The sequence below is a fragment of the Sciurus vulgaris genome, assembly GCF_902686455.1.
Source record: "Sciurus vulgaris genome assembly, chromosome: 18".
NCBI lineage: Eukaryota > Metazoa > Chordata > Mammalia > Rodentia > Sciuridae > Sciurus > Sciurus vulgaris.
This window is the reverse complement of record NC_136479.1, coordinates 27,731,561-27,743,983: the sequence shown is the minus strand read 5'-3', so window position 1 is coordinate 27,743,983 and position 12,423 is coordinate 27,731,561. Positions and strand designations below refer to the sequence as shown.

Genomic DNA, 12,423 nt, shown 5'->3' with positions numbered 1-12,423 from the left:
ACAGCAGGTGGCCTCTCATCTGGACAGCATGTTTGGTGTGGTAGATGGTATCTCTGAAGATGTGTATAGCAATATTTCCTTATTCCACAGGCTCTTTTACAAAGAAAACTTGCTGCTCCCCTGCCAAGTGGTAGAGCATATTCCTCCTCCCTTTGAATCTAGGCTGTGACCTGTTTTAACCAATAGAGTGTGGCACAAGTGACACTGTATAAACTCCAAGACAGGGCCATAGGAGACCCATGGTTCCCCTTGCCTGTATCACTACTCTCCTGAAACCAGGATACCATGCTGTGAGGAAGCTCAAGCAGCCAGCTCTCAGTCATCCACCAGCACCAACTGTCAAAAATGAAACTGACCCATTTGGACCTTGTCACCATCCCAGCACCCCACCTGACACTGCATGAAATAGAACAATGGCATGGTCAATCCTCAGATCATGAAAAATAAAACAAAAAATAATGTTGTTTTATGCAATTAAATTTTGGGGATTTTTTTTTTTTTTTCACAGCAACAGGTAGCTGATGCACTTGCTTTCTGGGGCTAGGGCAGCCAGTCCTTACCTAAGTTTTACTGCTACCTCCTTCCCCTCCACTTGTTGGGTCATGCCGTTTGGTTACTCATTTGAGGTGTGCTACTAGAAATTCCAATTTGGAACAATAACTTCATTGTTCATATAGCCTGCATTTGTCTATCTTCCTGTGAAACCCAGTACCCTCAGAAACTGAGTGTGATCATCATTTGAAAATTTGAAAATGTTGTCAAGATGGGGAGCTTGGACCCTGGAACCCCAGTCATGATAAATGACTGAATACCTCATGTTCAACATTCTTCCTTGATGAGCCTGGATGACTTGTCAAGGGTACCAGCACAGGGTTAAGAAAAAAGTATCTTTCCTCAAGGGCAGAGAAGAGAATTATTATAAGAGGTGGCCAATGAAACCAACAAGAAAATGGGGGAACTTTAGGGAAGAGCCAGCTATAGGATCAGAGGAAGAATTTGAGTCAGGGACCTCAGAGCCATGATATCAAACCCAAGTAGATTCAGGGTTGATGTCAATGCTACAGCAGAAGATTGATTAATTTGTGCTGCAGGAATAGACCAAGTTTGGTAGTGGCCAAGGCTGGGACATCCATGTAGAAACTGTTCCATGAGTACTCTTCAGTTCTTCATTCTCAGAGGTCCCTTGAGTTTCCCTTGGAGATGGTATCCACCACCATGTTGAATTGCTTCCTGGATGCCCATTCTGAGCCTTACTTTGGGTGGTTGGACATCATGAGGGCTAGCAGGTGCCAAGCACAGACTTGTACTTTCACATCCCACAGCCACACTTATGAGACATGCTGGATATGTTCCAAGCTTTTCCCAGCTATGACAGACACATGGTGGCAGAGGCTTCTCCTGTCAGGCTCATCTGTGAACCTTCTGACAAGTTCATACTTCCTCCTTCCTGAGATAACTTTGACAACAATACAGTGGTTTTCTGGTAAATGTTTTATAACCTGTTCTCCACTGGAGAAAAATGAGCCATAATTTATGTTGTTTGAGGATTTCAAACAATCCTTGGTCTTCTATGGCCAAGTTCAACAATGTTAACTGGCTTTCAAAATTCTTAAATATTTAAAGCCCATACCTTGCAAGCTCCTATAAGCTGAGTGCACTTTCTTTCCAAGAAAGGGAGTATTTTGTTGTTGTTCATTTATTTATTTTTTGCAACATATATACTTGTTTACAAAGTATGAGTGGAAAACTCAACAATCAGCAAATAATGCAATTAAAAATTAACAAAACACATAAACAGGTATTTCATTGAAGAGGATAATCAAATGGTAAATAAGTATATGAAAAAAATACCTAGCATTATTTGTTGTTTGAAATTTTTGCATTAAAACTGTAATGGGGTATCTAAGAAATTGCCTAAGGTACTACATATATATGCTGTCTTGGAGACAGCGTATTGTTGGGTATTGTTTTTTAATCCAATCTGCCAGTCTATGTCTTTTGATTGATGAGTTTAGGTCATTAGTGTTCAAGGTTATTATTGAGATATGTTTTTTTGTTCCAGTCCTTTGGTTTATTTTTAATTTGAACTAGTTTCTCCTCTAATTGACTATTCCTAGTGTAGTTCCTCCCTTCACTGGTTTTCACTTTTTTTCCCATTTCATCTTCAAGGAATATTTTGTTGAGAATATTCTGAAGTGCAGGCTTTCTGGTTGTGAATTCTTTTAATTTTTGTTTATCATGGAAGGTTTTTATTTCATATTAAAATCTGAAGCTTAATTTAGAAAAATAGAATTCTTTGTTGGCATCCATTTTCTTTTGGAGCTTGGTATATGTTATTCTAGGACCTCCTGGTGTTGAGGGTCTGGGTTGAGAAATCAGCTGAGATCTGAATTGGTTTCCCCTATGCATAATCTGATATTTTTCTCTTGAAGCCTTTAAAATTTTATCCTTATTCTATATGCTAGGCATTTTCATTATATTGTGACTCAATGTGAGTCTGTTGGAATTTTGCACATTTGGGGTCCTGAAAGCCACTTGTATTTGATTTTTCATTTCATTCTTTAGCTTTGGGAAATTTTCTGATATTATTTCATTGAAAAGACTGTGCATTCCTTTGATTTGTATCTCCATGCCTTCATCTATCCTGATAAATCTTAAATTTGGTCTTTTCATGTTATCCCATAATTCTTGGAAGTTCTGTTCATGGTTTCTTAACATCTTCTCCCCGTGGTCAACTCTGTTTTCAAGGTTATCTTCATTGCCTGAGGTCTGTCTTTCAAGTGGTCTAGTCTGTTGGTGAAGCTTTCTATTGAATTTTAAATTTGGGTTATTGTTTCCTTCATTTCAAGGATTTTTTTTTCTCAGAATCTCTATCTCTTTATTGATGTGATCTTTTGCTACCTGTATTTGCTCTCTTACATCATTCTTTACTTTGCAGATCAGTTTATGTTTGCTCCTTCTCTGACATTTCTTCCACTGTGGTATTGATGGATTCTCTTATTGGAGTATCTTGGTTTGCTTGGGGTGATTTGTTCTCTTGATTTTTCATGTTTTTTGTGTGTCTACCTATCTAACAGTTATGGATCTGAGGCAGTAGAGTTTCTACCCTGTGGACCTTAGTGTCCCGGAAGGTTTCCATTTCCTCATTGTTTAGGGGGAGACAAATTATAGCAAAAACCAAAGTAAACAATTTACAGCATTAAACCAAATAGTTCCTACTATGACATCTACAGTGTTAATTATCACAATAAACAGAAATGATATGATCAGTTATCCCTATAATAAAAACAGCAAGTTTGCAAAAGGGTTTACATTTTCAAATGGTGAACAGGGAGAGAACAGAAGTGATATATATGGGATGATTATGAGGAAGGAGGAGAGAAGACAGAATAAAGATTAAAGGAATAGTGAAAGAGAGAATAATAGAGATTGGCTGTTAGCAGAAGAAAAGAGAGAATCAAGGGAAATAGGAGAAAAAATATACATAAAGCAAAAATTGTTTAAAATAAAAATAAAAGAATACAAAACAAAACTAAAATATACTAACCACACATCCTAATTCACAAAAAACTATTCCATGTCCAATAATTGGCTTCAAAAATGCTAGAGATGAGAAGAAAAAAAAAATAGAAAACTATATAAGTGTTCATGTATTGTTAAGGTCACAATTAAATAGTGAAAAAGAATTTTTAAAAATCTTGATGCAAAGTTAAAGAATTCTTTCTGCTGGAATTCAAAATATTCTCAGCTTCTCTTCTCAGCCGTTTTAGGTGGGGTTTTCTGGAGTGGGATGCTCCACCCTCTGGGCTGCTGGACTGAGAGAGGTAATCCAGGTAATTCCCAGAGGCAGGCTCCAGGCTCTTCATTGAATGCCAGTTGGTCTGGAGATTTTAAATCAGCTCACCTTCAGTGCCTGGTACTTGCCAGTCCACGCTGGAGGACTTTACCCCAGGGCTTCCCTGGGGTCCACTCCCTCGGGGAGGCAATTCTGCAGATCTCCTATGTTACCTGCAGACCCCAAGTTTCCTGGTCTCAGATTCAGTCTCCAAACAATTTCTCCCACCCCCACCCTTCCAAGTTCCTGACCAGATGCATCTCTCCCAGCCGGTCCTGCAAGCAGTTGTTTTGGAGGGAGAGCGGCAGAGCCAGGTGGGTTTCTGTTACCACTTGTCCCCTGTGTAAACCTCTCTCCATGTCTGATTTTCTCCTGGTCACTTAAGCACACTCTATGTCCTGCAGCATGTGTTTACTGGGCCTGTATTTGGGAACAAACTCGGGTTTGCCAAGAATTGACTTCCTCATTTGCCAGCCCCCATGCCGCAGTTGCAAAATGGTTCCTTCCTTTGTTTTCCCTGCGCCACCTGGAGAGAGGGCAGCTTCTTTCCCCACACTTGGATATCATGCAGCTCGTCCTTCACATTTGTTGGACAATGTCCTTGATCTCTAAATGTTCCATCCCAGATGTGCCTCAGGCCTCCCAAAAATGTGGGTTGCTTTAATTTCCTTATCCTTCTATCATGCTCATGGAGGGACCTCTCTGGCTGGATGTACTAGCCTGGCTATGGCAGTGGCCATGCCACTGGGGATTTTTTTCTTATTTTATCATATCCGACCTCCTGTGTCCCCGATCTGCTTTGAATGTCCTGTTTTAGGTTCCAGTAAAGTACACCCCCCCTTTTTTGTGGGTGAACAAAAAAAGCCTGTCTGCTTTCTTGATTTCACTTCACAGAGAAGCCAGGAACATGACCTCCTCTATTCTGCCATCTTGGATCTCCAAAAGGAAGTATTTTAGATTCTCCCATTTTACTGGATCCTTGTTATCTCTGTTGTTTCAGGCTTTGTTTCTGTCTGATATGCTGGGGGTGTGCCCTCATTACCTCTGGGAATGTCCTCCTCCACCCTAGTCCCCAAACACCATAAGCCACAGCTGCACTCAATTCTAAAGCAGTGACTCTGTCTCAGTGACCAGTCAGCTTTTCAGAGACTTCCTGGCTTTGGAAGGCTGCCACTGCCTGACTTTGTACATCTGCTAACTGAGCACATCCAGCTCTGGGAAAAGCCTGAAACTGATCCTTTTCTGGGCTGCTGAGAATCTCCTACAACAATGTGGAGTGAGGCCCCAGCAATTCCCAAGCCACCACTCAGTTGGGGTCTCAGGATCACTGTGCTATGCTTTATGTCATCCATTACCTAATTCATATCAGTTGAAAGGCTGCTTTGGGATTCCCTGCATAGGCTCTCTCGAATTTCCATCTCCAAGTTTATCCACTGGTTTCTAGAGGAGCCGCCACTGGCCCTCCCTTTTGCCTTGAAAAGAAGGTGCCTCTTCTATTTGAGAACAACACCTCCACCTTCCTTCTGGGTTTTCTCTGCTCTCTTTTCTCCAGGGTCCTTCCTTCAACATCTCTCCTCTCTTTCCTGACTTTAAAATTTCCTTTCCAGTTGTTTCTTTCTCCCAGTGTATTCGTTTCTTAACTATTTCCCATCTTTGTACACAGTGCTATAGTTCGGATCTTCGATGCCCCTTTTGAAAGGCGGGGCCTAGTGGGAGGTCTTGGGTCATCGGGGAAATCTTCCTAGAGGATTGTGGAAACCCAGTCTCTTTCTCTTTCTCCTTTTTCTGCTCTTGGTGGTGAAGTAAATGGTTTTGCCATGTGCCACCACAGGCCCCAAAACACTGGGACCAATCAGTCACAGTTTTGGAAACTATTTCCAAACACTGGTTTCCAAAACACTGGGAGCCAAAACAAAAGTTGTCTTTTTATCAGCTGATTATTTCAGGTATTTGATACTAACAGCCCCGCACCATCCTTTGTCGGTTCTGGATCCCACTCTAGTTATTACAGATGCTGCTCATCTTACAGGGTGTCCTGATAAACCCACCATACATTGAAAACATCATAAGCTGGAAATGCATTTAATCCACCTAACCCTTCAGAGCATCTCAGCTTAGCGACACAGCACACTGAGGAGAATCAGTTGTTTACCCTCATCATCATGTGGCTGACAGGGAGGTGCAGCTCACTGCTAGCATATGGCCACCCAGCAGAACACCAAAGTCCCCAAATTCAAAGTACAGTATCACTGAATGTGTATCACTTTTGCATCATTATAAAGTTCAAAAATCCAAAGTCTGATCATTGTAAGTCAGGCCCCATCTAGATTCTCTCCTCCATCCTTCCTTCCGAGGACATCTTCATACAAGGTCAGTTTGCCACTTTCACATCCCAATTGCCGTTTGCTTCTCGAGCCCTGCAATCTGGTCTTTGCCCCTGCTTCCCAGAGAACTGGTTGTTAAATTTTACTACCCCACCACTTAACTAGGTGCCTCTGTTGTGAGGTAATAACTGCTCCCGAACATTTCTCTGCTTTTAAGACTTTTCTTCTGCTTACCGCTACATTCTCCTGATTTGTGTGACCTTTCTCACTCCTGCTTCAGAACAGGCTTGCTCTAACTCAGTCATGGGATTACAGGCATGCACCACCATGCAACTCCTCATGTAGTTTGGTTCTGTTGTTAGGTGAATATATGTTAAGGATTTTTATGTGTTCTTGTAGAATTGAACCCTGTATAATCAAATAATGCCCCTTTTCATTCTTGATAACTCTCCTTGCTCTGAAGTTTATTCTAACATTAGCATGGTATGTTTTTCTCCATGTCTTCATTTAAAATGTTATATGTCTGTATGTTGCAAGTGGGTTTCTCGTTGGGTCTTCCTGGTTCATCCCTTTTTAAATTGGTGTATGCAGATCATTGCCATTCAAAGAGCTTATTGATATAGTTGGATTAATATCTACTCTATTTGCCACTGTTTTCTCTTCGTTGCTCTTGTTTTTTCTTCCTATTTTTAATTTTTCCTTTTTCTGTCTTTTGTGGGATTTTTTTTAAAAAGTGGTGCATCTTACAGATGCATTTATTCATGCCATGTGGTAAACAGTACTTATACAAGGGGAGAGTGACATTCTGTGTTCCCATCTAACACAGTTTGCTTAAATTTATAGGCAGACTGACATTTCATTTCCTGTATCCTCGAGAAAGCCGGTTAATAATGACCATGAGCAGGTGGAGGACTGGAACATTTCAAAGCCTTAGTTCTTTTATCAGCACTCTTGATCTTATGAACGATGAAACTCATCAACCCCATTCCTACCCCAAACTCCTAGCACGGCTGGGTGTGCCACAGGAGAAGCGCTGTCTCTGGTTTGAAGAGTTCCTGGAGTGAAGGGGGAGCTCCAAGCAGGACCAGTGGGGTCCTTGGCTTAGGTGATGGAAAAAAATTTCGGCACATACCAAAGGCATAGATGAAGATTTATTTTGGAAAACATACACTTTCAAGGAAGAATGTGGGACATGTCAGGAGTGAGACATTTTTGTGGGTTCAGGCTTTTGTTTAAAGGAAACTTGGTGGGAGGTGCGTATGGGAAGGTATGTAGGAATGATAGCACTCTGGCAATCTTAAGGTGGTTTCTGGTGTCTGGTCAGTCTCAGGATCCTTAGGCCGATGTGGTCTTCATTTTCAGATCAGTAAAATGCCGGAAAACCTTATTTTTCAATATATTGGATCCATCTTTGCTTAATCTATTTATGGGGAAGGGTAATTAACAGTACACAGGTAGATTTACAGATTTCCTGGGAGTGGCCCAGAAAAGTATGTGGAACTTTTGAATTAAAATTTCAGTTCCTTGTCTTTCTTTTTATATCTCCTTTCTACCTAATTCTTATTTCTTCTGTCCTACCTCAGGCATAGTAGGACTTCGTGGGGACCCAAATATTTTTAATAATGCTTTGAGGCAGCTTGGCAGGACCCACAGTTGAGGTCACACCAGATCCCACATCTGACTCAGCCAAGTCATGAAGCACTACAGCCCTTTTGTGGTTTTAATTAAGCATTTATATGATTCCACTGTCTTTTCTTAGTCTATCAGCTATACATCTAGGTTTTTTTTTTTTTTTAAGTGTTTTTTAGTGGTTGTCCTAGAGTTTTCAATATACTACCAATTCACATTCATTTTTCAGTAATACTACAGTACTTCATAGGTATTATGAATACTGTATAATAATAAAATAATCCTAATTCCTCCCTCCTGTCTCTTATATCATTGCTGTCATGCATTTCACACATATAACTACACATAAGAATATATAAAAATATATAAGTACATCTGCATATATAAAAATGCACATATATATGTGTACTTACATACATTCTTACATGTAAATGTATATGGACATCTATATACATGCATAGTTGAATATATCATTGCTTCTATTTTGAATAATCTGTTATCTTTTAGATTAACTAATAACAAAAATTAAAATAAAAGTTTATATTTTACCTTCACTTATTCCTTCTCTGAGCTCTTTCTTCATGTAGACCAAACTTTCTGACTTGTATAATTTCCCTTCCCCCCAAATAAATTTTCTCTGACTTTTTGCAAGGCAGGTCTTTTGGCAACACATACCCTCTATTTTTATTGGTCTGAGAAAGACTTTATTTTTATTTCACTTACCTAAAAAACAAAACTAAGAGCACTACAAACCTTCATTCTCTCATGGTTTGCAGATGCCTGAAATCAGAAGCCAGGGTTTTGGTGGGCTGTGGTCCCTCCAAAGGCTCTGAGAGTCCCACTTTTTCCAACTTCTGGTGAGTCCAGGTGGTCCTTTCTCTTTCACTTTTTTTAAAAATATTTTTTAGTTGTCAGTGGACCTTTATTTTATTTATTTATTTATTTACTTATTTTTATGCGGTGGTGAGCCTCGAACCCAGGGCCTCACACATGCTAGGCAAGTGCTCTACCCCTGAGCCACAAACGCAGCCCTCTCACTTTTAAAGCCTAATTTTGCAAGACAGAATTCTAGGGGGTGGTCTTCTTTTCTCAATACTTTAAGCATTTCGCTGTGCTGTCATTGCTTGCATGGTTTCTACTAAGTCAGCTGCAATTCTTACATTTGCTCTCCAGAAGGTTAGATGTGTTTCCATCCCCCTCCTCCAGCCTCTTTCAGGATTTTTTCTTTATCTTTGATTTTCAGTAGTTTGAGTATGATATCTTGGTGTGGGTTTTTTTGGCCATTTATCCTGGTGTAACAGTGGTTTACTTCATGCTTTGAATATAACCCTTGCTGCTCTGGCACTGCAACTTTTTTAAAAATATGGACAGGTTTCTTTCTTTTCCTCTCTCCCTGCTCCTCCCTAATCTTAGGGAAAACAGAATTACCTTTGCTCCCCATCCTAAGCAGAGTCATCTGTCCCTGAGCATACACCCAACATAGGAAAGAAGCAATCGGATTCTGGGGATGGTACCAGAAGATCTCAGAAATGACTCAGAACGTGTGGAATGTAGCCTTTGAGTCACCCCTTTAAAAGACCCCTGTTCCTGCTGATGGGCAGAATCACAGTCTTTGGGACAGGAGTGAACTTTTTTCCTTTTTTTCAAAACTGTGTCCTTGGTATTGCATTGGCATCTGGGATAAGGACCAAGCTTTCGGCAACACAGGTTGATAATCTCTGAGCTTCTTCTTTTTTTGGGGGGGTGGTGGTGCTGGGGGACTTGAACCCAGGGCCTCATGCATGCCAGGCAAGCACCTTACCACTGAACCACATCCCTGGCACCCCAGCACGTCTCTGAGTTTCTTAATCTGTGATTTGGTGTTCAAAGTTACTTCAAGCGAAATTCTTAAGATAATTGCTTCAAATATTGCTTCTGTTCCTTTCTCTCTTTTTGGTATTTTCATTAGTTCTTGAATGTTATATTCTGGTTTTTTTCTTTCCTCAGTCTTTTTTTTTCTCATTGCTTTTCAGTTTGGGAGATATATATTATAAACCAAGAAATCATAAATGAGATTAAAATAAAGCAAAGACAGTTTTATGTGGGTGGAAAAAGATTTGCAGATCAGGAACAGTGGCTTAGCTACATGGAACCAAAGGAAAGGTGAGGTTTTTTTTTGTTGTTTTTATTTTTTGTTTGGTACTGGGGATTGAATTCAGGGGCACTCGACCACTGAGCCACATCCCCAGCCCTCTTTTGTATTTTATTTAGAGACAGGCTCACACTGAGTTGCTTAGTGCCTTTCTTTTGCTGAGGCTGGCTTTGAACTCGAGATCCTCCTGCCTCAGTCTCCCCAGCTGCTGGGATTACATGCGTGCGCCATCGCACCCAGCTTGGGTTTTTATTACAGGGACAAATGGCATTTTTTAAGGAGATAAACAGGATTAAGGCAAGTTTGGCACAAATCAGGGTGGTCATAAATTTTGTGAGTGTATTGGAATGTGCAGGTCAAGAGGTAAAGGTTTTGTTAGATTCCAGAAAACTGTTCCTGCTGGTGGATTCAACTCCTGACCCGATGTCTGGTTGGCTATTTACCTTTGTCAGTAGAATCTCTAAGGCTCAGAAAAGGATTTTTGCTCTCTTTTAGATTGTTCGGCCACCGTTTTGATTTGTATGTTATGAGTGCTGCAGCATCCTCGAGCTCAGAGCTCTTTCCTTAAGTGTGTCCAGTCTGCTCATAAACCCATCCAAGCTAGTCTTCATTTCTGTTAGTGTTTCGCTCTCGCATTTCTTTTCGGTTCTCTCTTGGAACGTCCATCTCTCTGCCTACATTGACCCTCTCTTCTTCCATTCTGCCTGCATTATCCACCAAAACCCTTAGCATATTAATCGGAGGTGTTTTAAATTTCTGCCCTGATAACTTCAACATTCCTGCCATATCTGGTTCTGATGCTTGCTGTGTTGCTTCAAACTGAATTTTTTTGTCTTTAAATATGTCTTATAATTTTTTCTTGACAACTGGACATGATGTGCTCAGTTGAAGGAACTGCTGTGAATGTATTGCCCTCCATTCTCCCAGGGTTCTGCACCCACAGACTTGGCCAGCTTTGGAAGGAAAATATTCGGGAAAAAAAATGTTCCTGTATTGAACATATACAGTCATTTTCCTTGTCATTATCCCTAAACAATAGTGTAACAACTATTTATGTAGCATTTGCATTTTATTAGTATTATAAATAATCTAGAGATGATTTAAAACATATGGGAAGAGAGCCAGGAACAGTGGCCCATGCCTGTAATCCCACTGGCTTGGGAGGCTGAAGCAGGAGGATCTGGAGTTTGAAGCCAGCCTCAGCAATTTAGTGAGGTCCTAAGCAACTTAGCGAGACCATCTTTCTAAATAAAATATAAAAAGGGCTGGGTAGGGCTGGAGTTGTAACTCAGTGGTGGGGCGCTTGCCTCGCACATGTGAGGCACTGGGTTTGATCCTCAGCACCACAGAAAAATAAAATAAATAAAAGTTATTGTGTCCATCTACAAATAAAAATATTTAAAAAGGGCCGGGGGGAGGGGGGCGGCACGGGGATGTAATTTAGTGGTTAAGTGTCCCTGAATTCAATCCCTGGTACCAAAATAAACTATAAGGGAAATGTGCAGAGATTAGGGACTTCAGTATTCCTGGATTTTGATCCATGGGGGCGTCCTGGAATCAATCCCCGGTGGATACCCAAGGGACAACTGTATGGCGGTGGCAGAATGTGTAGGGAGGGGAAGTATTCTCTGTTCCTACAATTAGGTCTCAGTCTTCTCATCAGCCTGCTTCTCTGGACTGCGAAGATCACATGAGTTTCTCAGCCTCACGTCCCCACAGGTGGGATAGCCTGGCTAAAGGGGGCTGGAGTTGGCTATTTCTTTTCTCCCAGCAGGTTTGGCTCTTGCTAACTAGTTCCTCCTGCAGTCAGAACTTGTTAAGAAAAACAATGCTTCGGCTGTTACTTCTCCCCACCTCCTGCTGGAAGCTCCAAGGGATTCTTCTCTGCTGTTTGCTATAAGGACTTGAAGGTAAAACTCACGGAAGCTTGGGCCTCCTTGGATCCACTCTTGTAGTGAGGTTGTGGCCTCCACTCTTAAATGCACCAGTGCGTCTTACTCTTCTGGCCCCCGAGGGTGGGACAGCACTCTTAAATGCACCAGTGCGTCTTATTCTTCTGGCCTTCTGGCCCCCGGGGGTGGGACAGGATGGCTTGGGGGTGAGGCTGGAGTTGGTTACCTCCCTCCGCCCTGGCGTGGTAGGTTCTGGTAAACTCTAGCAGATTAGGTTCTGGCTCACTCGTTTCTCCTGAGGGCAGAGCTCCGGTAACGTGGGGTTGTTACCTCCTTTCCACCCTGCCAGAAGCAGGAGGGCATTTTTCCTCTGATGTGTTTATGGCGAGAAACTAGTTGAGATCCTGGCAGGACACTGGATGACTAGGCTTCCCTGGAATTTCTCCCTCTCTTGGATTTGTCCACCCTGAACCTTCAGCAAGTCATTGTTCCTCCCCAGTCCTGGTTCCCATGGAGGGTTCCACTCGGGTAAGTTGCAGTTTGCATCCATGGGCGCCTGTCCACTTTTCAGGCCAGCAGTTTGCCCTGTGCTGTGACCTCACCCCGCTGAGT

General features: G+C 41.6%; 1 protein-coding gene across 1 annotated transcript in view; it reads left to right on the top strand.

The window, feature by feature from the left end:
• Positions 1 to 12,423, top strand: part of LOC306649317 (zinc finger protein 10-like) — a 73,047-nt gene that overhangs the window by 20,409 nt on the left and 40,215 nt on the right. Inside the window, exons 5-7 of the mRNA XM_079120163.1 lie at positions 9,801 to 9,930; positions 11,694 to 11,829; positions 12,161 to 12,339. Of these exons, the coding sequence (XP_078976289.1) occupies positions 12,322 to 12,339 (18 nt within the window). The 5' untranslated portion in view covers positions 9,801 to 9,930; positions 11,694 to 11,829; positions 12,161 to 12,321. The remainder of the gene's footprint in view (positions 1 to 9,800; positions 9,931 to 11,693; positions 11,830 to 12,160; positions 12,340 to 12,423) is intronic.